This window comes from Engraulis encrasicolus, chromosome 4 (assembly GCF_034702125.1).
Source record: "Engraulis encrasicolus isolate BLACKSEA-1 chromosome 4, IST_EnEncr_1.0, whole genome shotgun sequence".
Lineage (NCBI taxonomy): Eukaryota > Metazoa > Chordata > Actinopteri > Clupeiformes > Engraulidae > Engraulis > Engraulis encrasicolus.
In genome coordinates, this window is record NC_085860.1 from 40177148 (window position 1) to 40204647 (window position 27500).

The 27500-nt window shown below is 45.4% G+C and overlaps 1 protein-coding gene across 4 annotated transcripts in view; it reads right to left on the bottom strand.

Annotated features, from left to right (window-relative positions):
- Positions 1–17957: 17957 nt before the first annotated feature.
- The window catches only part of akap13 (A-kinase anchoring protein 13), a 151406-nt gene continuing 141863 nt past the window's right edge, over positions 17958–27500 (bottom strand). For all 4 annotated transcript variants that reach the window (XM_063197419.1, XM_063197420.1, XM_063197417.1 and 1 more), the window contains 2 exons: positions 23640–23979; positions 17958–21398 (listed from right to left, as the gene is read on the bottom strand). In XM_063197419.1, coding sequence (XP_063053489.1) covers positions 21340–21398; positions 23640–23979 — 399 coding nt within the window. In that variant the 3' untranslated portion in view covers positions 17958–21339. The remainder of the gene's footprint in view (positions 21399–23639; positions 23980–27500) is intronic.

Sequence of the window (27500 nt, forward strand, 5' to 3'; positions counted from 1 at the left end):
TAGAGAATGAGAATGTTAACACCCTGCCCTGTCAAATGATGAGAAATGAATTGTTTTTAGGGTGTGTTATTCCGACATCCAATCATTCCAATATTCCTCCTTTGTTTTTATGTAGCACATACCTTTACGCAGGCTCGGACTGGGAACGATTTTCGGCCCTGGCATTTTCCCTCTACACCAGTGGTTCCCAACCTATGGGTCGCGACCCTACCTATGGGTCGCCAAAGATCCTTGGGGGGTCGCGAAGCCCTCTTGATTTTGAGGGGTTTGATTTAAATACCATGATATAGCCCATGTTTAATAAATGGCAAAGCATTGAATTAATATATCCATTGAAGCAACAAAATGTAAGTGCTACATTATTTACATTAAGACAATTTAGGAATAAAATGATTAAGTTGTGTTGACAACAGTCAAATGACAAGGAGATAGAAAAAAACGCACAGTGAAAGCTTACAATGGTAAAAATATGGGTCCCCGAGAAAAAAGGTTGGGAACCACTGCTCTACACCGCCCCCCCGACAAGTCTTGTGATAAAAAATAAATAAAATGATCTAATAACAGAGATATTCAGGGTTCAGAGATATGTAGGAAGAAAACATAGAAGGTTTTCAGTGAGTGTAAAGTAAACAAATATTTCAATTCATAAATACCAAATAACATCCCAATGTTATTGGCAACATTTTGCCACCATTCCGAGAAGACAAGCAATGGGTGAGCAGTGCTGTCAGTGCACAGGCTTTTTATCATGACGAAAATGGAAATCAGTTTGGCAGACTGCTGGGAAATTCATTGCGAAAGTTTAGCTAGAGGAGAGACAAAGTCACATAGTTTGCCAGCAGCATAAACACAGACCAGCAGCAACATGTGTATCAACTATCCAACCATCCATCCATGCCCTCAGGCAGCAAGAGGATGATACCATGCACTTGACTATAGAGTACATTCTGCACACGTTATTCATCACCTAAAGAGTCCATTTAACATCTTCTAGTGTGGTTTTGGTCCCAGAGCGCTCTCAAAGTGTTGATTAACACTGCATTTTACAGCACAGATCTGGGAGATTACAGCAGTGATGGCAATGATGGGGGGATGGGAACTGATGTCTTTTTTTTATTATTGTTAATTGCCATTTGTCATGAAATAACCTTGTCTACTGGTAGTGTGGTAGAGAATGAGAATGTCAACACCCTGCCCTGTCAAATGATGAGAAATTAATTGTTTTTAGGGTGTGTTATTCCGACATCCAATCATTCCAATATTCCTCCTTTGTTTTTATGTAGCACATACCTTTACGTATCCTGACTCACGTCATCTGGCTGTGTTTTGCCAAACCCCATGAGAAGGAGTTCAGGTTTCCTCAAGCAACCATCTGATTGCTATGAAAGTCAGTGTTGTTTCGGAAAACCCCACCCTCCGGCCATTCTGATTGGCTCATTCGTTTCGAAACAACACTGACTTTCACAGCAATCAGATAACTTTTTCTGCACGTGACTTTGTTACCCGGATGAACCTGCTGACCTCCACGTTGTCGTCATCACCATGTCATCAAGGTTCACGGATAAAAACAGTATTTGTCGGTTCGCACCGCGAACCAACTTTCTGGTTTGTGAACCCAAAGATCTGCGGCGTGAACAAATCGGCCGGATCGCGATTAGGTGCCGGAACGGGCACGGCACGGTTCTCAGTCGGCCTGAGTGTACCAAGAAATACTGGTGAAAGGGAGAGAGAGACAGATAAGATTTACAGAGAGAGAGAATGAGTTGCACTCAGTCAGGGGAGGCCTCATATGAAAGTGGACTCGATCTTTACCAGAGCCAGAATGCCACTGCACTGCTCTGGCCTCCCCAAGCCACTAAACCCTCCAGTCCTAGCCTTGATCCACATTTCCATGTGAAAGGGACGGGGGGAGTCCAGGGGGATACAGAGCAAAGAAAGCGCCCCCGCATGCCAAACACTTGCACTCACGCCAACACTCTCCACTGTCCCTCAGCAGATGACATTTTGATAATACTCACAGACATGCACTGTCCCTTTTTCTTTCTCTTTCTGCCACCCAACCCCCACCCCCCCACCCCCCCCTCTCCCCAGGCCCACACACACACACACACGCACGCACGCACGCACGCACGCACTCACGCACTCACGCACTCACGCACTCACGCGCACACACACGCGCACACACACACGCATACACAAACATTATTGCACATTACTGCAGTGCACCATGTGTGGGCAACCTGCCCCTGGGGAATAGGTTCGAGTACAGCCTGGCTCATTTTCCCAACCCCAACCACCCTATCTATTCCTCCCACTCTCTTCCTGCCAACCGTTCTGCCAATGAAGCCCAAAAATATCGATAATAATATCATGAAAACATTTGTTCTTCCTGTCTGTCAAGTTGCTGAATACGCCAGCTTCCAATGTGTCTTCCCCTCAAGGAAACCGTAAGCTCTGCTTGTGTTTGTCCCTCTCTCATTTTCTGATGTCTTTCTTTGACGTGTGTAATTCCCCATTTCTTCTTATGTTGGCTCTCCGCTGTCCTCTCCACTATCCCTAGTTATTACCATACACGGTTCCATCCATTTCTATCTCCATACACTATATATTCAATTTACACTGTGGCGTAGAAGTGCATCCTAAAAGCCATAGAAGCTCTCACAGTCACAGAAAATAGGTGGGAACATTGTTGAGAAGTTTAACATTTTCAAACAAAGCACTACAAATAAACATGGTTTAATAATTTTAAGAATTGTGTTTCTTTGTGTTAACATGTCATATTTACTAAAATGCTACTTTACTGTCTGTCAAGTAAAGTATTGCAGATCTTGTAAAAAAAATGTATACCACTAAAACACTGCTAGTTCCTATTTGACGATTGTTGCACATAAAAAAGACATTTAGGGGAAAATGTGTTACCCTCAAATAATTTACATGATTGTGTTTCGTGCATGGCAATTCCAGGCATAAAAATATCAATTCACTTTTTCTTGAATCCTCTGCAGACCACTTGGCTCGTGTAACGGAGGCTAACTAGCCGAGTTGGCGTGGAACGTTAGTAAACCTCCCTTCCAAAGCTTCATACAGTGTCGATGCCATTGGGCTGGGGGACTGGTCCTTAAAGTGGTAGTTCGCTATTTTAGACATTAAGCCTTGTTTGTGTGACTTCTGGGGTGAAGTAGAGATGTTCTCATCACAATTTTGACATTTGGTGCTGAACGGAGCATTTGGGTATTCAAGACTGCAGCCCCCCCACCTTTACATTGACTCCAATGAAGCACTCAAGCAATCGATCATAAAATGGCATTAAACTTTCGTTTGCAGAGACATGAAACTCACCGAGTGGTCAGAGGTGGGCAGCGATACGTTGGCTCGAAAATCACCGCGAAATACGCTTCCAGAGAAGATATATTCATTATTGTCCGTCTTCATTGATTGTATTGGTTTGAGTAGTATTACTCCGCGCGACCGGAAATGGGGGTGCGTTTGTTTACGTTACTATCTATGGTTTGTATACAAGCTGTAGTTTTTGTAGCCAGTCCCGCTCAAAGATAGCCGTTCTACCTCGCTCCTTGATGTCTACATAAACAACACACTATCGCTACCTACTGGCTGGATGTCTACTGCTATTCAACGACGTCTGGGGAAAAATAGGTCCGCCAAATGCTAAACAACAGTTAGAAGGCATATTTCGCTGCAATTTTCGGGTCAATTTATCGCTGTCTACCACTGACCACACGGTGAGTTCCATGTCTTCTCAAACAAAAGTTTAATGCCATTTTATAATCGATTGCTTGAGTGCTCTATTGGAGTCAATGTAAAGGTGGGGGGGCTGCAGTCTTGGATACCCAAATGCTCCGTTCAGCACCAAATGTCAAAATTGTGATGAGAACATCTCTACTTCACCCCAGAAGTCACACAAACAGGGCTTAATGTCTAAAATAGCGAACTACCACTTTAAGTCCAGCGGTATCGTACTGTGCCTCCCATTGCCAGACGGTTGTACGTCACAAGGTCGCAGGTTCGCAGCCCCGAGGGGGACTAACAGGTACAAGATGACCTCCGTCACACTTGCTTGCGTCTGAGATTTTACAACTTGGCACTTTGTCCTCTGATTTTGTTCTCTCTTCTCTGATACTTGATGCTCTGTTCTCTGATACTGCCACTGCTTGTTCAAAAGCAACTGATTGCCCCCAAGTATATGTAGTGTGTGTGTGTGTGTTTGTGACCTTGTCTGTGTCTTTGTGTGTGTCACACGTGTGTGTGTGTGTGTGTGTGTGTGTGTGTGTGTGTGTGTGTGTGTGTGTGTGTGTGTGTGTGTGTGTGTGTGTGTGTGTGCGCGTGTGTGTAATGTAGGGTATGTGTGTTTATTTTTTGCTCCTGAGCACATACACGCAATGGCTGATCGATTGGCAGGTTAATGTATATGGAGTGAAGCTTTTAACAGGCCTTTCTTTTCAAAGCCTAATCATTACCTCCCACCCTTTATGGATCGCCGCGTGTCAACACCCCAAACTCAAGTCAGCACTATCAGCCGCTCGCTCGCTCGCTCAAAGATCGCTGGCGTATTAAACCTGCTCAAAGGAATTGAGCAAAAAAAAAAAATGTTTTAATAATATTAGCTAGTCAGCTCAGCTCTAAATAATCAGTATGCGAGACGCCTGTCAGACGACTGGCTTGATGTACGACCGATATTAAACCATATTCGGCCCTAGTCAGCTATTCCACGGGTGCAGTCCTAGAGGCAGCGTGAAAAGTTGATTTCTCAGCTGATTTTTTTTTTGTCTGGAATGCTTCGTATTTATTTATATATTTATTTATTCATATTATTCACAGGTTCATGGCCGGACTGGAAATTTCCCCTTATAGTGTGGTGGCATGGGGCTTTCATTTTATTTTCCCCTTTCAAATTATGTTTGCTTTCGCTTTCGTGTCAGCACTTCTTCTTCCTATTTCCTCCGTGATGGTCTCCTGTTTTTCATCAGTGTTCCTCCATGATAGCCCTCCGCTGCAGCCTCCTCTGTTCGCCCCATTTGCCAATGTCCTTTTTCCACTTATCCTCTGCCACCTCTCAACCCTCTCATCCACCCTCTTTAACCCCACCATCCTTTTTCATCTTCTCTTCTCTTCTCTTCTCTTCTCTTCTCTTCTCTTCTCTTCTCTTCTCTTCTCTTCTCTTCTCTTCTCTTCTCTTCTCTTCTCTTCTCTTCTCTTCTCTTCTCTTCTCTCCTTTCATTCGATCTTCTCTACTATCCTCTCTTCTCTCTTCTCTCATCTCCCTTCCCCTCCCCTCCCCTCCTCTCCTCTCCCCTCCTCTCCTCTCCTCTCCTCTCCTCTCCTCTCCTCTCCTCTCCTCTCCTCTCGTCTTCTTTTCTCTCCTCGCCTTAACTCTCCACTCCTCTCATCTCCTCTCCTCTCCTCTCCTCTCCTCTCCTTTCCTTTCCTTTCCTTTCCTTTCCTTTCCTTTCCTTTCCTTTCCTTTCCTTTCCTTTCCTTTCCTCTCCTCTCCTCTCCTCTCCTCTCCTCTCCTCTCCATGGCAGGGTGGTATTTGGCAAGTAGTTGCAGCTGAAAAGCAGCCCACAGAATTTAACTGTTCCGTGTCAACAGTCCTGGTTACCATGGTAACGAGAGAAGGGACTGGGGAGGGGGTTAAACAGAGCCCCGTGAGAGATGTTTGCTCTTCACTCCTCTTTCCACCGCACTGCTCTGTGTGACTTGCCATTCCTGTTTGTCTGTTTCGCATGAGTTGTCTGTCTCGCTGTTTATCTGTCTGTCTGCCCTCCCCCCTTTCACACATGCGCGCGCGCACACACACACACACACACACACACACACACACACACACACACACACACACACACACACACACACACACACACACACACACACACACACACACACACACACACACACACACATCCTGTCTGTTTATCCCTCTCTCTCTGACTCTTCTCTCTGTCTCTCTTCCTGTTTCAGATGAGGCCTACTCTAGGCTTCTGAGGGAGCTCTTTTCCTCCCTTGTTTACTTGCCCTCTTGTCCTATCACACTCTCCGTGTGTCAAATGAACGCTCTCTGTTTGCCTGCCTCCATTTCTAATGCTCTCTCTCTCTCTCTCTCTCTCTGCTTCAGATGAGGTCGTCCTGTGTGTTTGTTCCTCTCTCCCTCAATCTGTCTCTCTGCTTCAGTGGTCTTGTGTGTGTGCGTGCACGTGTCTGTGTGTGTGTGCGTGTACGTGTTTGTCCGTGTGTCTGTGCGTGTGCGTGTGTACTGTACTTGTGCGTGTACGTGTTTGTCCGTGTGTCTGTGCGTGTGCGTGCGTGTGTGTGTGCATATGTGTGCGCATGTGTGTATACGTGTCCGTGTTTGTCTGTGTGTCTGTGCGTGTGTGTGTGTACTGTACTTGTGTGTGCGTGTGCGTGTGCGTGTAAGAGAGTGTCTTGCTGTGTGTGGCGCTGCGCTTCTGTGAGTCTCAGCAGTAGTCTCTCTGCGCCGCGTTTCCTCTCCGTGCCATTTGAGCGGCTGCCTCTCGACATGGGCCCTTCTTCTGTTTGTTTCAGCAGCTGCCTCCCCTCATGGCTCCTCTCCTCCTTCTCTACGCCTTTTCCCTCTTCGTTTCTCATCTTCCTCTCCTCCCTTTCTCCTCTCCTTAGTCATTTCTCATCTCTCCCCCTCATCTGTTTCTGGGGTCTCTTCTGGGGTCTCTTTGTTTCAGCAGCTGAATCCCCGCCACGAACCTTGTCCTCCTCCTAGTAACCTCCTCTCCCTTTACTTATCTCCTCCTTTCTTTTTTACCTGTTTTGTATATCTTCTCTCCTCCTCCTCCTCCTCTCTTTCTTATGTGGTCTCTTCTGTTTGTTTCAGCAGCTGTCTCATGGTACTACTTCTCTTCCTCCTCTCCACCTCCTTCTCTCATCCCCTTTTCTTTTTCCCTAATCTCCCTCTCTCCTACCACTCTCCTCCACATGTTTTTCTCACGGGCCCTCTTCTGTTTGTCGCAACATCATCTCTCCTCCATCTCTCCTCCTCTCCAACTCATCTCTCCTCCATCTCTCCTCCTCTCCAACATCATCTCTCCTCCATCTCTCCTCCTCTCCAACTCATCTCTCCTCCATCTCTCCTCCTCTCCAACTCATCTCTCCTCCATCTCTCCTCCTCTCTCCTCCATCTCTCCTCCTCTCCAACTCATCTCTCCTCCATCTCTCCTCATCTCTCCTCCATCTCTCCTCCTCTCCAACATCATCTCTCCTCCATCTCTCCTCCTCTCCAACATCATCTCTCCTCCATCTCTCCTCCTTCTCTCCAACATCATCTCTCCTCCATCTCTCCTCCTCTCTCCTCCATCTCTCCTCCTCTCCAACTCATCTCTCCTCCGCTAAACACATTATGGGCCCGCCCTGTCTGCTTTCAGATGTGGTGCGTTTGCTCTTCTGTGAGCCCCTACAGCTGCATGCCGGCCTGCGTCTCAGTGTGTGTGTCGTGTGTGTGTGTGTGTGTGTGTGTGTGTGTGCGCGTGCGTGCGTGTGTGCGTGCGTGCGTGTGTGTGTGTGTGTGTGTGCTGTACCTTTCATCTCTCATCGATGTCACGTTGGACATGAAGAGAGAGGAACATACCCCAAATAAACATGTCAGAAAAATGAAATAATGGGCCCTTGCCCCTAATTCAGAGAGAGAGAGAGAGAGAGAGAGAGAGAGAGAGAGAGAGAGAGAGAGAGAGATGTGCAGCTTTACACACAGTCTTGTGGTCAGGGGCAAGGGGGGACCCTCGTGGACAGGCTGGATGCTCCTTGGTTACTGAGCCAAGCCACAACAAAACAGCTTGCCTACTCAACTTGACGCACAGTAGAAACTTATTTTCTTCACTGTTCTACTTACTAAAGAGGGTATTTTTCTGTAGTAAAATACTGAAATATTGTTTTTAGACTCGGAGTACACAGATGTGTGGCAAAAAAATATATTTTACATATTTTTCTGACATTTAAAGAAAATGCACTAATTTATTGTAAAATATTGGGTAACCACATGAAAGTGATATCTTGTATAACATTCAAAAACTAAACAAATGTGTTTTCTCACTGCATCCACTCATGTTTTCATCCATATCACATACAATGTGTGTCCTTATGGGGTGATGATTTCAGATTGTAAACGGGTATGAAGAGAGTTTGCCCATGTGATGAGGAAGTGAACATAGTATGGCAGTTGATTTTAGTATTTTGAATGGCAGTGTGTTCAATGCGACAACCAGGGATTTTCTTCATGAAAATTGTGTGTAATCCAGAGAATTGTGTGTAGTGGTTTGAAAAGAGTGTGTTTTAAAACTGAAATGTGAGTGTAAAGAAGGAATTGTGCTTAGTGTTCAGTGACATTGGTTAGGGGAGTTGGGAAATGGGTGAGGTGTTCCGAGAATTGTGTGTGAAGTACCAGAACTTGTGTGGAGGCAATCGAGAAAAACTGTAAGCAGGGAGCAGTTTTAACGTCTTTGTCTTTTAAAAGTAGTTTAAGTATTTAACACAACAGTGGCGTGGTGCTGATATGGTTGTCAGCTATCTGGGCGGCTCCTTAAAATGGGCAAGCAAAATGTTTCAATCAAATGTTTCAAGTGTCTTTCAAGTCATGAGCTACTTGAGAGATAAAAGCACACAGAACTATTTATCAGCTGTTGTAGTTGCAGCTACAAAAGTGATGTAGTCGCTTTAGTCACTTTTGATGTGTGCGCAGCATTAGTCAAGTCAAGTCAAGTCAAGTCAAGTTTATTGTCAATTTCTTTACATGCACTGGTCATACAAAGAATTTGAAATTGCGTTTCTTGCTCTCCCATGCAGACATAGACTAATCTAGGTAAGGACATAGACAGTATAGACATAGACAGTACTCATACATGGACATAAGACAGTATGGACGTAGACATTGCTCATACAGACATTTAAAGTGCAAGACTGGACAACAGAAGACTTGTAGAGAACATACATTAAGAGGAGGTATTTTGTTGTGCTTTTTCTAAAAGTCCTTTATAGCGTTCTGACATAGTAATTAGAACATTTCAGCCTACATGACAAAAGAAAAAAATGTCCAATAATCGCTTGCAATTCTCCAGGGGATTAATGTTGCATTGATTGTTGAAAGGGTGCATTTGGCCAAGAATCAGGCTGATAGTTATGTTGATTATCGTAAGGGGGCATTCAGCCGAGAATCAGGCCAATAGTCGTGTATTTTGAGACCAGCATAAGTGCCATTATGATCCTGAAGAGTCGGTTAAGTTTGGGAAACTAAAAACAACTTGTGAAGTTGTTGCGTTACACAAGAATGACACACATGACCTGATCTTCATGTATAGTTTAGATCCTCATATCAGAACACACCCTTACTGTACATGATGGAGCAGACTGTAGGCTACTGCAATGCTGTTGCACTATGATCTAAATTCACAGACGTGGTTGCCTTGGAACCTCAAAGAATCTCCCTCTTTCATGCCTTCATCTTTCTCTCCTCTGTTCTTTGAGCGTCTCTCCATCTCTCGCCCCCTTTCTTTTTTGTACTAATCAAAAAGTGAAGGCAATGCGGATGGAGTCATCCCTCTGCTGTGAAAGCGGGGAGCATCTCCTATTCTATTTCATCTCTTCGGTGGCAATTGAACTCCCTCGCGTTGTGTGTGTGTGTGTGTGTGTGTGTGTGTGTGTGTGTGTGTGTGTGTGTGTGTGTGTGTGTGTGTGTGTGTGTGTGTGTGTGTGTGTGTGTGTGTGTGTGTGTGTGTGTGTGTGTGTGTGTGCGTGTGTGTGACAGAGCCCCCTTTTCCTCATCTCCTCCTCTTCAGGTTGTCTCTCTGCCGCTGACCCACTGAGCGGTAATGAAAAAGCACACACGATCAGCATCCGAGCCTTCCAAAAGCTGCTTGCCTGCAGCTGCACCAATCAGAGGCAGCCTTTCATCTGCCCCCGTCCAATGACGTGCCTCCGAGGCTACTGCCAGCAAGCCGATGGAGCACAAACTCATTTAGGGAGCAATCACTGGCGGGTGACAGCTGAGCTTTGCCTGGGCCCCCATCTCCTTCCCTGTCATCTCTCTCTTCTCTCTCTTCTCTGTCTCTGTCTCTGTCTCTGTCTCTGTCTCTGTCTCTCTCTCTCTCTCTCTCTCTCTCTCTCTCTCTCTGTCTCTGTCTCTGTCTCTGTCTCTGTCTCTGTCTCTCTCTCTCTCTCTCGTCCTCTTGCTGTCTCTGGCCATGCTTCACTTTTGATGGCTCTTCTCCCACTAGTTATCTCCTCTTGTTGCCTTTGCAACAGCTTCTTGCTAAGTGCAACTGGCAGGCTGAGGGCACATTTTATTCATAGGCCCTACCCTTTTCCTCTCCATTTATCTTTTTTTGACCAAAGCTGATTGCATGTTATTCTGACAGTTGTATGGCCTTCACACTCTGTGCTGTGCTGTGCTGTGCTGTGCTATGCTGTGCTGTGCTGTGCTGTGCTGTGCTGTGCTGTGCTGTGCTGTGCTGTGCTGTGCTGTGCTGTGCTGTGCTGTGCTGTGCTGTGCTGTGCTGTGCTGTGCTGTGCTGTGCTGTGTTGTGTTGTGTTGTGTTGTGTTGTGTTGTGTTGTGTGTAATGTCTTGTCGTGTCGTGTCGTGTCGTGTTGTGCCGTGTCGTGCCTTGCCGTGCCGTGCCGTGTTGTGTTGTGTTGTGTTGTGTTGTGTCATGTTGCGTGGAGATTGTCTTTCCTTAATCGCCATGGGTTTCTGAAGAATGAAGAATAAATTAAGAAAAAATGAAGAATTCATGACCTCAGAGTTGCTTGGCTGGCTATTCCCAGGGAGAAGAAGTTAAGGGTTTTCTTTTTCAAGGTTTTGGATGGGACAAGCCTGGGACATTTCTCCTCAGGCAACAGGATTCTTTGCTTCACTGCAGTGAAAACCACCAACACGGCTGACACTCAGGGGCAGCAGCACTAAAGTGTGCTTTTATGGGCAGCCCCACAAGCCCACAGCACACATCACATCATGTCCCATGGAGTCGGCCAACAAACCAGTCACTCCAGTTCAGACACGCGGTGGCATGCACGCAGACTCAAGCACACATGGTTGCACTGCACTCACATGCACACACCGATATTACACATACTATACACACATACATATACACAAATATGAGTACACAGAGAGAGAGAGAGCGAGAGAGAGAGAGAGAGAGAGAGACAGAGAGAGAGAGAGAGAGAGAGAGAGAGAGAGAAAGAGAGCGAGAGAGAGAGAGAGAAGACACCCTCACTCTTTCAAGGTAAATGAATGACTTAATATTAGTGAAAACAGGGGGAGAGTATCTGAGGCTCGAACACGTCGTCCGTCCATTCGTTAGTCATTTTTTGGCGTTTCCACTGGCCAAACAAGATGGATGGAGATTTACAGGAAGTGAGTCACGATCCCATCTCTCTCGCTGTCACTCCTCCTGCAATCAATACACTTCACCCACTGCTCACACACACACACACACACACACACACACACACACACACACACACACACACACACACACACACACACACACACACACACACACACACACACACACACACACACACACACACACACACACACACACACACACACACACACACACACACACACACACACACACACACACACACACACACACACACACACACACACACACACACACACACACACACACACACGCACACTGCCACCACACACACACACACACACAAACTGCCACCGCCCCCATCATTTTGCAGTAATGGAACAGCCTCTAAAAATTGGCCTATTCAGCAAATCCACGGCCACTAGATCAATTAGGGAAATAAATAGAGTTCAGGAAAAAAGGGGCGGAGTGAGAGGGAGGGAGGGAGGGATGAAGACTTAAATGAAAATGAAAAGATAAGAGGAAGACACTTGGACAGAGAGAGAGAGAGAGAGAGAGAGAGAGAGAGAGAGGGTGAGAAGATGATGGGAGATGAGGAGGAATAGAGGGATAGAAGGAGGTAGAGGGAAAGACAGGGGAGACAGGGATAGGGAGTTAGTGGAGGGAGGGAGAGAGAGAGAGAGAGAGAGGGTGAGAAGATGATGGGAGATGAGGAGGAATAGAGGGATAGAAGGAGGTAGAGGGAAAGACAGGGGAGACAGGGATAGGGAGTTAGTGGAGGGAGGGAGAGAGAGAGAGAGAGAGAGAGAGAGAGAGAGAGAGAGAGAGAGAGAGAGAGAGAGAGAGAGAGAGAGAGGGGTAAGAGAAAAGCTTTTTTTCAAAAAGGAGAAGGAGAGAGAAAATGAGAGAGACACACAAGGGGCAGTACAGGAAGACAGGAGCGAGGCAGGCAAGGGGGGTAAGGCTCTGCCTTAGGTGAAACATGATGACATGCTGATCAGACAAGGGTGAGGTTGTGTGTGTGTGTGTGTGTGTGTGTGTGTGTGTGTGTGTGTGTGTGTGTGTGTGTGTGTGTGTGTGTGTGTGTGTGTGTGTGTGTGTGTGTGTGAGTCACACAGGCAAGAGGGGATTTGAATGACGGAATCTGCTACTGTGTGTTTGAGAGAGAGAGAGAGAGAGCGAGAGCGAGAGCGAGAGAGAGTTTGTGTGTGTGTGTGTGTGTGTAACGCCTCCAAAACGAAATCTGTTCTCCTGCCTCATCAGTCTTCACGTCTCTTCCTGTTCTGTCTGCTCCTTTCATTTCCTCCTCCTCCTCCTCCTATCTTTTATTCCCTGAAACTCTTATCATCTATTTTCTCTTCTACCCCCTCATTCTCTGTCTGTCTGTCTGTCTGTCTGTCTGTCTGTCTGTCTGTCTGTCTGTCTGTCTGTCTGTCTGTCTGCCTCTCTCTCCTCCCGTCCAATTTCATCATCTCTGCCTTTTGTCTCCATTACTTCCTCTCTTTTGCCCAATTATTCCCCATGGGGGCTCCCGGTCCCTTTCTTTCCTTCTCAGTACATACGCTTCTGTGTCCACCTTCTAGCTTTCCTTATCCCTCCGTCTCTCCACCTCTCTGTCTCTCGCTTCCTGTTCTCTCCCCACTCATTCCCCTGGCTCTCACCTGTGGAGCCCACTCAGGAGGGAGGTAAAGGAGCTGTGCACTGCCAGACTGTGCACAGTCAATTCTGCAGTGTTCATTTTTACACTTAGAGGGGTGATTTGACCTTATTTGGACTTAAAGTGATACTGTCCCATGTTTGGAAATAAGCTTATTTTACACCTCCCCTTGAGTTAAATGATAGTGTTTTATCGCTCTCCCATACTTTCAACCGTTCTCTGGGTATGGCAGTGCAAATTTTACCTTCAAGCTAGCAGTTAACATTGAGTCCTATGAGACCAGTTAGCCGCCAGCTGGTCTCATAGGACTCAATGTTAACTGCTAGCTTGAAGGTAAAATTTGCACTGCCATACTCAGAGAACAGTTGAAAGTACAGGAGAGCGGTAAAACCCTATCATTTAACTCAAGGGGAGGTGTAAAATAAGCTTATTTCCAAAAATGGGCTAGTATCACTTTAAATGAACTCTTTAAGTGTTGAATTAACGCCACAAAATGTACTGTGTGTGGTGTGGTCAGCTCCAGAATAATAAATGATGCAGACAACAACATGATTTGAGCAATGTGAGCACCAATACAACAATCACCTGCAAGGACAAAAAAAGGACAAAAGATGGGAAATACACAAAGAAAATGTGTACAGGTTAGCGCTCACCTTCCAGCCGTCTGCTCTCCTTGTTGCCATGGAGACCAATAGACGGACCACTCTCAGAAACATGTCACACACACACACAGCTCATCCCAACCCCTATGGACCAGTGGCGGACATACCCGTATCTGCTAACCTTTATTTTTATGGATGAATACAGTACACTACATAGCCATGATAAGTTGAAGGTGTGATTTTTTAAGTGAAAGATTGATGCTGTAGAACCAACATTCATTGAACTTTTAACTAATTTACTAATCCAAAATGCTGCTGCTAGAATTCTAATCAGAACAAAGAAACGAGATCACACGAATCCAGTATTTAGGTCACTACACTGGCTCCCGTATATATATGTGGCTGATGGGGTTTTATTTCAAAGCAGGTTAGGCCTAAGTGATAAACCTGACATAAAAAACACTGACACTTAAAAACCCAGACGTGGAAGATCCAAGGCCTTTGCATTTTGAAGTTCATAACTGGAAACAGGATGTTGTTATGTAAAGTGTCCAGCAGCCTGTGAGTTAAATAAACCAGACTTAAACATCCCTTTACATCCCTTCTCCACACCGGGCCTGCCCCTTACGTAAGCTCTTTCTCCCTCCCATTGGATGTGCTGTCTGCTGGATGATCATTCAGCCGTCCGAAGCTCCCCCAGGCCCGGCGACTAGCCGAGGATTTACACGAGTATAACGTCCCCACTCTGACACATCCTGTGCTGCGGTTGTCAGTGTTGGTGTGGCTGGGGTATGTAAACTAAACGAGAGGAGGCGAATGTAACTCTGAGCAATGGAAACATAACGTGACGGCCAGACGTAAACAGCGTTGTAGTAATTACATTAAAAGTGACACATTAGCCCGCCTTCTCTTCTGCTCATAAAATAAACGTGGCGCAGCCACACACACTGATGTCACACAAATCTTTGTCATCTTCCAGCAGCAGACAGCAAAAATGGTTAGTACATAGTTCTCTCTCTCTCTCTTAGTCTACCCCCCCCTTTTGTGATTGTCTGCGTATGTTCACAGTGATACTTGTACACAGCCAAATCAATTGTCAAAATCCCCTAATTTCCATGAATAGGCCTACAATGACAGCCTAACTGGAAAAGGTTGTTGGCCTGGGGCGTGGGCTGTCAGAGAACAACCCCTGGTCAAATTTAGTTTGAATGGTCATACAAATGATGAGCAGGTAACGTTTACTGCTATAGTGCGCTTTAGTGCTGAGACGTATATTCCATGAAATCAATGTTTGAAACTACACTGTTTGGTTGAAACTGAGAAAATATATTAGATGTCGGGTTAGACATTGGGTTTGTGGGGAAGAAAATGGAACTGAATCTCAACAAACCAAGTCCCTGTGAGTGGACTGTCTAAATAAAAAGTTATCTTGCCTTTAACTGAATGTCGGCGAAAGCATGGAGCTGGTTGGAAGACTTCAGCAGCACAAAGGATTGGGAAGACTACATCCTATTAACGTCAACACTAGTGTCTAACTAGGGGCAGCAGCACCTCATGGGACCTGACAGGGTCTGAACACATCCAAACCCTCTGCTAAAAAGGCACAGCAAAAAAAGCCCACACCATCTGAGACAGCTCAAAAGTTTGGGGCCACTCCAGCTATGCTGAGCTTCTTCCTCTCTTCTCTGGCACTGCGGAGTTTGTTTTAATAGAGAGAGCAGAGAACTGCCTCATGGTTTGGGAGTGTCTGAACGGGACAGTAAAAGCAGTCGTGAGAGTGATTTCTGCTGCAGAGTATAAACACTGCTGCACATCAGCTCCTCTGTCTCCACAAAGCACCCACGACAAGGGGTGCAGGACTACGCCAACAGAATATTTAAAAGCTACTCCCACCCCAGTACAGTAGGCTACCTGCATTGAGGGAAAGTATTTAGGGGAAATGATATAGGGACATGGTGACCAAAAAAAAGGGAAAATCAGTTGGGGTTTTTACACTTTGTCTGTGAGATAGACTATCGCTCCTTCATTCCTACTATTTAGCTTGGGCCTACTTAACATGCAGAGTGTTAAGCCGTCTTTTACCACATGCTGAAATGTATGCTGTTTATGCGGTAGGCTACACTTTTAGCTGTACGCTGCCAGTCAACTGGGGAAGGGGGAGGGTTGGAGTTATCGAGCCCAACTATGAATGTGGAAAATAAATCTTGTTAACTGAATGCGCGAACACGTCTCATATGGTCCCTGTGTTTGTGAACCATGCACGATAGTTTACCAAAGGTTCAGAATGACCTCCATTCCACTTACCCAACACACATGCTTAACATAACTTCACCTCCCTGGCTCAATATTTATAGCCTAGCTTGGCTAACCCTCACACCCCCTTCCATTCCTGCTCCTCTATCCCTTGCTCGCCCCCACAAACACCATCCCGTGCCAAGATCCTCTGGGTGGAAAAGGTCCTGAAAGGTGGAAAACACTTTTCTAGTTCCTGGCTGGCTCACAGCTAAATGTGAAAATGTTACATTGAAGGGAAAAGTGTACTGCAGAGGACACTATGAAGTTATGCTACATCTGTTTATAGAAGGATGGCAAGATCAAAGCACTGATTTCTATAAATGCACATGCTAGATCAGTGGTTTTCAATTTGGGGGCCTGGGACCCCTGGGGGGCCGCGAAGGGGTGCTAGGGGGGCTGCAGCAGGTTGGCAGGAAAAGTATAGCACACATTTTATTTAAACTAGACAATGAAAATGCTAAATGTGGACTTCCCTTTTGGGCCAAAGCATACATGTTTTTTAAATGGGTTTGTTTATAAAATGGTGAGGAGGGGCAAGACACTGGCAGCCAACCATGTGACGTAATTTGGGCTAAAGCATACATGATCTTTTTTGCTTGTTTATAAAACGGTGTTGTGGGAGGGGCAAGACACTGGCAGCCAACCACGTGAGCGAATGTTTTGCCCGACAGCGGTTTCCAACAATCAGAGGTTGAGTTGTGTGCAGCCAGGGTTGCGCAGCCAGGGGAAAACAAAAATTGTAGCAGTTGTAGTAAAAGTAACATAATCTAATTTAGCTAATGAACACTGAAGAGTAACTGTCAGAACCCTTAATTGGCAACACCTGTTCTGGTTGACTCACTAGGCCCAGCAGCTAACTAGTCCTCACAGCAAGCAGTGGTTGCCATTGAGTATTCTACAGCAGAGTTCTAAAATTCAAAAAAACGGACAGTTACTCTTCAGCGTTCCATGCCTCCCTTAATTAGCCACACCTGTTCTGGTTCTGGGTACAGTTAATGTTGTGCAGTAAAAAGTACACCAAAATAACCCATTACATTATAATAATCTATTGCATCTCTGAACATTACTTCTATTGTCGTCAAGTTATTACTTTATATATTCCAGTGGGGCGCTGACTGATTTATGATTGTGAAAAGGGATGCAAAGAAACATAGTGTGGCATGACCCATGTAAGGTGGGCCTTGGCTGCAATATACCGGTATGTGGGGGGCCTTGCCATGGTAAAGTTTGGGAACCCTTGGGTTAGATCACTTGACAGCGTCTAATGCAATGCATACACAATGGACACTGTGAAGGTAAATAAAGGGAGATGAATCTTTGCTGTGTATACATTATAGATACCCCATTGTTATTTAGATTTTACAGGACTGTGGAGAGTGAGTGAGTGAGTGAGGGGGGGAGAGAGAGAGAGAGAGAGAGAGAGAGAGAAATAGAGCAGTGCATCAAGTGCAGTCTACCCTCTATGTGAATTGAACAAAGAAGTGTGAAAAATGTGACTTCAGAGGGAGAGCACATAAAAGAAGACATTGCACCTGGAGGACAGGGCAAAGGAGACTAGAGAGAAGAAAGGAGGAGAGGAGAGGAGACGGAAGAGGAGAGAAGAGGAAAAGAAAGTAAAATAGAGGAGAGATGAGAACAAAGAGGGAAGAGAGAAGAGACGGAAGCAGAGAGGGGAGAAAAGGAGAGAAGAGGGTGAGGTGAGGAAAAGTAGCCTATAGAGATAAAAGGCCACCACAGGCAGAAGAGTTGGACTGTTACCATAGCAACAGTTGTATCGTCAGCACGATGATTGGAAAATACAGGGAAAAGGGGGCAGAGAGGACTTTAAACTCGATTTCATGGCAAAGTTCATTCCCCTCTGGCTCACCAGGGACAAAGTAAACACTCGTACCAGCACAAACACAAACAAACAGATTTTACAGGAAATGTTATTTTTTTATTATTATTAAGGTGGTTTTGTTTTGTACGAATGTACAGTCCAGAAAAATGACAGATAAATAAAGCCTCGTTACAAAAGCTTTTCAATCAAAAACACAAAATCCATATTTAATACTTCATAATTTATTTTTTTTACATAACAACTATTTACAAAAGTACTTTTATTGTTGCCCTTTTTTACAAAAAAAGAAAAAAAAAGAAATAGAATGAAACGGTACCTTTTTGCTTTTGTTTTAGTAACAATCATCTCAAATTGTGCGGCGCAGAGGTAGAACTACTCAACCCCACACAATGTGACACCAAACAATAGTGCACTCAAATCGTTGCCGTTAGTTTTATTTCTTAGGTAGAACATTTCGCTGTGCATCACCAAAAATAATTTTCCTGGAACTATGAAAGGCCTGGCTACTGTATTCAAACGTGTTTGAAAAGGCAGACGCTTGCATTTAAAAAAGGGATATGGCATACATTCCATCTCGAAGGCAAACAGGAAGAGATGAAAGTGGATCAAAGTCTGCGTTTGGGTTTCTGATTATCCAGAGGCCAGGAATGCGGCGACTCCCATAAATCCAGCGGATTACTGAAAATTGAACCGAATAAAAATTACCTAAAAGGAACATTCCCTTTTAGATAACTGCCTTCTGTCTGGCTGTCTGTCTCCATCTCCCTCCCTCTATCCTTCTCTCTTCACTGCTCATGCATTCTTTCTTTTCTATCTACTTTTCTTTTTTCACCCTCTCATACAAGTACAATGCTCACTGGTGAGTGGTGTGTGTGTGGGGGGGGTGTTTGAGCAGTTCACATGCAGGCCTCCCCCCTCTGCTTGGTTTTGACTTGACACCCCAGCCCACCCCTCCAATCACCCCTCCCAATCTCTCACTGCCCCTCTCCTCACTAAGCCATTCTGTGATGGAGTTGCTCCTGGCTGAGAGGATGGCTGGCGCCCCCTCCCCTCACTCTGGTACTGCTGCTGCTGCTGTTATGGCTAGCTTTATTTCTCTTCAGTTCATGGCAGCCCAACTCTCCTCCTCTTCTCCTTCACCCCCTCCCCTCCTCTCCTCTCTCTAACACATGGCCTCCCCTACTGCCACCTCCTCCCTTCCTCCTCCACCTCCTCACCCATGGGGGTCTGGCTGCTCGTGAATCACCGTCTGGACGGCTGACAGGAAGGAAATAAATCCATACAGGGTCCCCCTGCAGCACGGCATAGCACAGCACTGGTCCCTGCAGCACGCCAGGGCATCGCCTCTCCACACACACACACACACACACAAACATAACAATAATAATAAAAAATGAGTACATTAAAATAATGGCCCAGGGAGAAGGAAAGGATTACTGAGATGAAGAGAGAGAGAGGGTTTGTGTTTACTATGCGTCTCCCCCATCATCTGACATCTGCACTGCATACATAGGTGCAGTGGGGGCCGCTAGCTTCTCTAAGCGGGCCTGGCCTGCAGGCGGGGGCATCTTGGGATATGTTGTGGTCCAAGACCTTAGGGGGGGGGGTCAAAGGTCAATGGAGTGGTTCGGGTATAAACACACAGGTCAAAAGGGGTGGCACAGAACAGGGAAACCCTGAAGAGAACCACTGTCTGTTAATGATGGGTCTTTGGTTTGATTTGCAAGTCAGCGAGATTACCCTTCCGCCTGTAAGGGAGAGCGCTATGGTATTGCAACGACGACTCGTTGCGTTGCAGATATGATATGGTCCTGATTGTGTTAGCACCGACCTCACGGAGAATCAGCTTCAGTGAATTATGCATATATACCTCAAAGACAGTACCACAATTAGACCTTTGGGATATCATTTAATCACGTGGAAGCTAGTTCCGCATTTCTCTTCATCGTTTACAATTTACACAAATTAAAAAATAAAATAAAAAAATACAATAACTAGGTCTCAAAAGCAACACTTGTCTCTCCATGTTAGATTTTTTTTGTATTTCTTTACCATTACAAACCTAGCTGGAGGTGGAGGATAGTCCCTCTTGCTCCTGGTTGACAGTTTTCATCTGAGACTCGTGGCAATAAAGTGCTTAAAATTAAAATTGTGTTTGAAAAACTGCATTAAGGCTGGCAGTTAGGGGTAAAAAAATAAGGCTAAAAAAAGAACTGTTGGTGGTTGCCCAAAACACAGGCATAGGGAACCTAATCTGAAACATATCTGAAGAAAGAAACCCTTATTTGTGCATGCGTGTGTGTTTGTCTCCCTCTGTGTGTTTGTGTGCTTTATATGTGCAGTTGTGTGAGTGAACATGCATTTCTTTGTGTGTGTGTGTGTGTGTGTGTGTGTGTGTGTGTGTGTGTGTGTGTGTGTGTGTGTGTGTGTGTGTGTGTGTGTGTGTTTTCTTTCAAACGCCAACTCCTCCAGTCACCTTGTCCCACTTCCATTTAACAATCCAACTTTCTAGAACTGAACAGCCTCCTCATTTAACAACTGTCTATCCCTCACATACTTCATTGTCCTTGTTTAACATGTCTTCTGTACTGTATGACTGTCTTAAGCCACACGTTTATGTCTATCTCCTATGTGCAAGTAAGTAAAACACACATTTGTGTATGCACTTTAAGCTTCCATGTCATCCCTAATTCTCCCTCTCTAGGATTCCTTAGGTGTGCCAATCACTCAAAGCAGGTGTTAAAAATTGTGCTTCAACACACACACTTACACACACGCCAAACCCTGAAGGCATAGACATCTGTCCTCCGGGTTCCGTTTCCTCCTCCTCCTCCACGCTTGTTGTTCGTCCCTCAGGACACTAATGAGTCTAATTACCCCCCTTAATGTCCTCCGGGAGCTTTTAATGGCTCAAACACAAGGCAACATGGCCGTCAGGAGGACCAAAGCTCCCTACGGTGATGCAGCACCACCATGTCACAACGTGAGTCTCTTTGAAGGCTTCTTCTCGTGTTGCCCTTCAGAGAAGTGGTCTCCATGCAGTGGGTTTCCTCCTGCAGTCGTCGCATACTCTCCTTGTTCCGTTTTCCCCTCCTCTTCCTCGTGTTCAGGATGGCAATGGTAGCCACTGTTCCTTCTGAGGCTCCCTCTCAAAAGAACATTTGCAGTTTCAAGCCAAGTCCCAATATGACATGACATAAAACCACACCTCGATGGATCCAGAACTGATGTCAGGCTAGATCTCTTTGCTGTTGTTTGGTGTGTGCGTGTGTGCGTGTGTGCGTGTGTGTGTGTGTGTGTGTGTGTGTGTGTGTGTGTATGTGTATGTGTGTGTGTGTGTGTGTGTGTGTGTGTGTGTGTGTGTGTGTGTGTGTGTGTGTGTGTGTGTGTGTGTGTGTGTGTACGCGAGCGCTCTGCAAAAAGGTGTGTGGATCATCTTTGGCATGGCATTGGAATTCAAGTGCCCAACTAACAGTTGGGGGCAGTAGGGGCAGGACTTTGGTAAGGCTTATCCTGAGAGAGGAGAGGAGGGGGGGCACCGTGGGATGTGGGAGGACCCAGATGTGAAGATATAACAGGAGTTTCAGCAGAAGAACACCTCTCCATCAGCAGGGGCATCTGTCGCTTCAGTGCCAGGGTTATCTGAGAATGGAAACAAGGCCAGTTTTAACACTACATACACTACAACAATCATACCAAAAAAAGGTTTCCGATAGGAAGTTTTAAACGGGCCAGTTATGCGTGCAGAGGCCTGCACGGTGAATTCTGGTCATCAGAGCAAAGCTGAGCTAAGTTAGCAAAATTAAGTAAGCATTTTTTTTAAATGTTCATGTTCACAAGGGCATGTACTGTTTTTCTGCTGGTATCCTAGACGCTTACCCTAATAGTTTTAAGGAAAACCATCACAAACGCTAAAGCAACATTGTAGATCTCAGTGCATGAACCGCACACTTCTGACAAGACAGGGGTGCATTTCTCAAAAGAGAAGTTGTTAGCCTGTTAGCAACTTTGGTAGTTGCCAATGGGAAAATGCATTGAAAACAGCAAAGTAGCTAATGTAGTAAGCAACTTTGGTTTCGAGAAATGCAGCCCAGAAGCTTTAAAAAAAAAAAAAAAAAAAAAACCTCCTCTGCTCAGTCCAGTGCAGCCCTGAAATTCTAATCTCTTCTCACCCCACAAAACCCCAACACCCACCCATCCGATCCTCCACTCCAAAAAAGCTTTGCCTGGTCCACTGACACCTCATCAGCACATCTTTGCCAAAAACTGCCCTCATCTTCCGCTAACGCATTAGGCTAAGTGACAGCCAGGGTAATAAGTATGCGTCTCCCCGCAGCCCCTCTGACAGACACACAGAGCCTTTGTGCTAGCAGTCTCCTCCGGATAATCCGCTTGTCGTGCCAGAGCAGACACTATTAAAGCCGCTGGTTCAAATGCTGTGTGAGCATGTGTGTGTGTGCTGTGCTGTGCTGTATAGTGTGTGTGTGTATGTGCATGTGTGTGTGTGTGCGCGTGTGGTGTGTGTGTGTGTGTGTGTGTGTGTGTGCGCGCGCCTGTGTGTGTGTGTGCCCCAGTGGGAGTCGTGCCACAGAGCCAAACCCTCTCAGCATCCTCATCCTCATTCACAGCACCCAACACACACGTGCATGTAGATGTACACGCGCAGACACCCAAACATGCACATCCATGTAAACACACATACATATGCACACACACAAAGACATACACAGACAGACAGACAGACAGACAGACAGACAGACAGACAGACAGACAGACAGAGAGAGAGAGAGAGAGACAGACAGACAGAGAGAGAGACAGACAGACAGACAGACAGACAGACAGACAGACAGACAGACAGACAGACAGACAGATGCACTCACACACACACCCAGCTGTAATCTGATCTGACTACACCGGTCTGGATTGACACACAGCTGTAATCTGACCTAACATGCTGGCTTATTGCTGTGTCATCTTGCCTTGCCCACACACAACAGCTGTCTGTTGGATGGTGAGCCGTCTTTCGAGCCAATCTTCACTCAGTCATGTTGCATCTGCATTGCATTGGTTGAAATGATGTGGTGATGCAAAAACAAAAACAAAAATCAACCACAACAGAACAACGACTGAGCCCCCTTTCTGTGTTATGTGAGCCTGGAACATACAGTACACTGCACATCATTTTCTGTGCTCATGTCAGCCATTGGCTCTGGAACATCCGAAATTGGACGCCACCGACTATTTGGTCAGCTTATCCACCCATTAGTGTCAGGGCATTGGCAGTGAGCACTCGGTGCGCAGAGCTTTCTAAAGGAACAATGCTAGAAGGCCTGTGTTTGCTTCGGTCTTAAGATGCAATATGGGGGTTGCTGTGGCGCAGCGCGCTAAGCCCCCCACATTTGGGCTTGCATGCCCACGGGGACCCCGGTTCGAGTCTGGCCGGGGTAATTTCCCGATCCCACCCCGTCTCTCTGTCCCACTCGCTTCCTGTAACCATCTCAGACTGTCCTATCAAATAAAGGCTTAAATGGATAATCTTTCTTACAAAAAACAACCATACTTTTGGATGGTAAGTACACAAAAATCTCACTACAACACATACACACTATCATTTACTTGTTAGACGGATGAGACCCACAGTATATGTCCGTTGGAGCAGTATGTGTGATGTCACACCTATGACACCTTTTTTACTATGCATGCCATGGCTCAATGGGAATATACTACATGGAGGTCTGGTATGACTTCTTGATCTTCTCAGTTTCAGACACTTCAGACAACCAGGCCTTTTCCCTCTTGTTTAATAGTGCAAATGATGATAGAGCACACCATAAGAACATGACCCTAAAATACATAATAAGGTGAGGTGAGCGTGTATGGTACCTGTGGGTGAAGCGGGCTGTCCTTTGCCCTTCTTCTTCTTCTTGTCCTTCTTGTCTTTGGCTTTGGTGAGCTGCAGCAGCCCTCTGGACTGTGTGGCTGAGGCACCAGAGGCCAAGGAGGAGGACGAGGAGGCGAAAGGGTTCAGGCTCTTCCCCTTGCGCTTCTTGGAGTCCATGCGTGACAGCAGGTCCTTGGCCGTGGTGGAGGTGGGAGCGGAGGTGGAGTAGAGGCTCAGGTCGGCGTCCGCGGTGGGGAACCGCTCCAGCGAGCCGGAACTCTGGAACTTCATGGAGTCGTCCGAGGTAGTGGAGGGGGTCCTGTGAGGCCGGCATACTTCCTCCTGAGGGAGCGACAGAAAGACAGACAGAGACCCTTTAATAATTTGTTTCCGAAATTGGGATGGTTTAATGTTGTCTGGCACTGTATTACTCTCATTCAGTGATGCACAAGTAGAATTAGGTTGAATTTGGAGAGATGGGAGGAGAGAGAGAGAGAGAGAGAGAGAGAGAGAGAGAGAGAGAGAGAGAAAGAGAGAGAGAGAGAGGGAAAGAGAGAGAGAGGGAGAGGGAGAGGGAGAGGGAGAGAGAGAGAGAGAGAGAGAGAGAAGAAAATGAAAGAAAATGAAAGAAAAGAAAAGAAAAGAAAAAACCAAAAACCAAAAGGTTTTATGGTAAATAAATGGGGCCAATACTACAAAGCTGGTTCAGGATAAGTCAAGGTTTAAGTTAAGAGGTAAATCACCTAATACAAGAGCTTTTCTTAAGAAAATGAGGACTCCAGGCTCTTCTATTAGATGACTTACCTCTTAACTTAACCTTAACATATCCTGAACCAGCTTCGTAATATAGGGCCCTGAACATGACCTCTTACAAAACACAGCAGTGTCAGGCAGGTCCTATGCCAGTGGGTGTACACTACAAGTAAAACACTGAAACATTACGTTGACATCCTAAGGCTCGGCCAGGTGGCGTGCTAAGTAATATTAACAACAATTAATAATTCATCTTTTCCCCTCCACCATAGCAGCAGGCTTCATACACTGAGTGCAGGTAAAAGTGCCTCACAGGCAAGAATGTATAATGTATGGGCTACCGTATAGGAAATAGCCTACATTTACAAATGAGAGGTAAAGTGCAGGAGTTAAAAAACACACAACAGAAAAAGATTAATGTAGTCATTAACAAGCTGGGCTACATACGAGTTACACAAAACAAAACCATGGACGGAGTGGTCCATACGTGTGCATATACTGAATAAAGGTTCAGCAAGATGGCAACTGGTTGCACAGGCTAGTTACAAAGGATCTGTGCAATGTGTGTAATGTATATATATAGCTGGACAGCTTAATTTCAATCAGGATAAATTAAGTATCTTGACGTAACACAGCATTTCACATTTAGCAAAGTCTTCGTCAAGATGCTGCAGGGGTAAACAACCTCTGTCCGTGCTGTTGAGACATGACCCACTGTCCACCAATCATTATTCAATTAATGTTGCACCTCAACTAACCTAAATGCTCATTGTTCAGCCACATGTGGCATTCTGGCTTCTGAGACACAGAGAGTTTACATTGTAGAGGATCTGACCTTGGCTTGATGGAGACCAACCACTGAGGAAGGAAGCCAGCTGGAGCTTATTTTAAAACTACTTTGCCCCTTGCTTTAATAACGTGCTTAAAACCTAAACCATCCGTTCAGACCGATTATTGCCTAAAGTAGGCAACTGTGGCACCCATACCTCCCTCTCTGACCAACGATTTGTGGCCCCGAGCTAAGGAGTCGATGCTTGCGGTGTTTTTTGTGGAGCACACATCCAGGGCAGTTCAATAGGCAGACTGCAGGTGCAGAACTCAGCATGAGGTTAAAGCTGTACTTACGTAAAGCACTTAACCTGAACTGCAGTGTCACTCTGCGGTTATGTAACTACAGTATAATACCACAGTGCACTTTTGCGGGGAAGCATCATTACTCAAAGTAAAAAAAATAAACAATGAATAAAATATAAAAACCAACAAAGCAGCATTGATCAGCACAACAAAACATCACTAAATCTCTTGGCCCTGAACAGTGTGTATAACAAAAAACAGTGGCCAAAATGGTACAATGGCCTGGTCCTTTGGGGGTGGTTACCATACTAATACAGTACACACAGAAATACATACTGAACTGTACTGCCCATTGGACGAAACCATTTTTGAGGTCACTGCTGAGATCAAAGCTGAAATTGGAGGTTCTAGATGCCACCATGTTCGCCAATTCACCCTCTGGTCTAAGTGTGATTTCGCCATGCCTGTCCAAAATGAAATTGTGCTGCTAGCTTAGTCCAAATATTCTGGCCACTAATTCTATGAATCATTTAGTCTTTGACATAATACAGTACATAGGCTGTAGTTCCCCAACACTGCATTTCGCTATGTACTTGTATGTCCTCTTTGCTTTGGATAAAAGTGTCTGCGATGTGATGTGATGTGATGTGATGTGGTTCTGCTGTAGGAGCTTCCACTGTAACCTAACAGAAAAATCAGACAATGCGGAAGGATTGTGTTGCTCATCGTTGTGGAATTTAATATCTTTGGTACAACGGTGGCCATCGAGGCTTTAGTGACTGTTTGAGATATCTCCAAGACAACACCTTTGGGCCACAAGAGAGCTGGGTGGCTTATGAGCACAGTGACCTTTCACCCCCTTTTCGGTGGCCTGTGATACTAAAAGCATGTTTCTATGGACACAGTAATGATTACATGAAAGTCTGTGTGTGGTACATTGGACACACACAAAAGACACGGACACACAGAGAACAAAGTGTTCCTTTTCCTCACCTCTCAATGACTGTGCTCCCAGATCAACCCAACATTTCAAATTAGATTCAAAATGTCTCTGGACCTAAATGTCCTTTGCATGACTCATACAAGGTTCCGCTGTAGGTTTCACAGCATCAAAAATAACATTCTTGTTATATTCAAATCGTCTCAGCTGTAATGGCTATTTATACAATGAGAAGTGTCGTTTTATGTAACGAGATCTCTGAGGCTTTTCATTATTCTCTTTGGAATTCAATCTTCTTCTCTGTTCTTGCATTTAAATTCTTGTTTTTCTTATTCATATTCTTTTTAAAAAAATCTTAAATGGGTCAGCACTAAGTCTGCCGCTTTTGCGCAGGCATTACTATACAAGTCAAACAATTTACTATGTTGTTCTGCAGTGAAGAGGAACTTTAGGAGGAATTGTTGGGATATAAAAAGATCAGATACTGTTGAAGCCAAGCAGGAATCTAAGTCAGATAACCATCCACTTGTTGATTGAACAATTGCCATCAGACTCTAGATATCTGGATCGTTGGCATTTTATCAGACAATAACAGGCCATGTCATCCACAGACAGCATTTTCCAAGGCGCCATTTAAATTCATCATCTGATTACATTCGAGAGTGACTTCTGTGACTTTTACCCAGTACCCCAGAGGCACATACACTTGCACAAGGTCATCTTCATCATTATCACTGATAAATAACAACTGATAAACTGGTAAACCGCTAAACCTGCTAGGCCAGTTACTCAGTGTGTTTGTGTGCGTACGCCAGTCCATTTGTCTGTGTTTCTATGTGTACACAATTGTGCATGCATGTGAATGACTGAGTAGAGAGAAAAAGAGAGAGAGAGAGAGGCACAGAAACAGAGGCAGAGAGAGAGAGAGAGAGAGAGAGAGAGAGAGAGAGAGAGAGAGAATTCAATTGAATTGAAATGAGAAAACAGAGCGAGAGAGACAGACAGACAGACAGACAGACAGACAGACAGACAGAGACATATGTTTACAGTGGCAGGCTAAAAAAGGCCTAGCTAGAATATTGGGTCCTATGTCCAG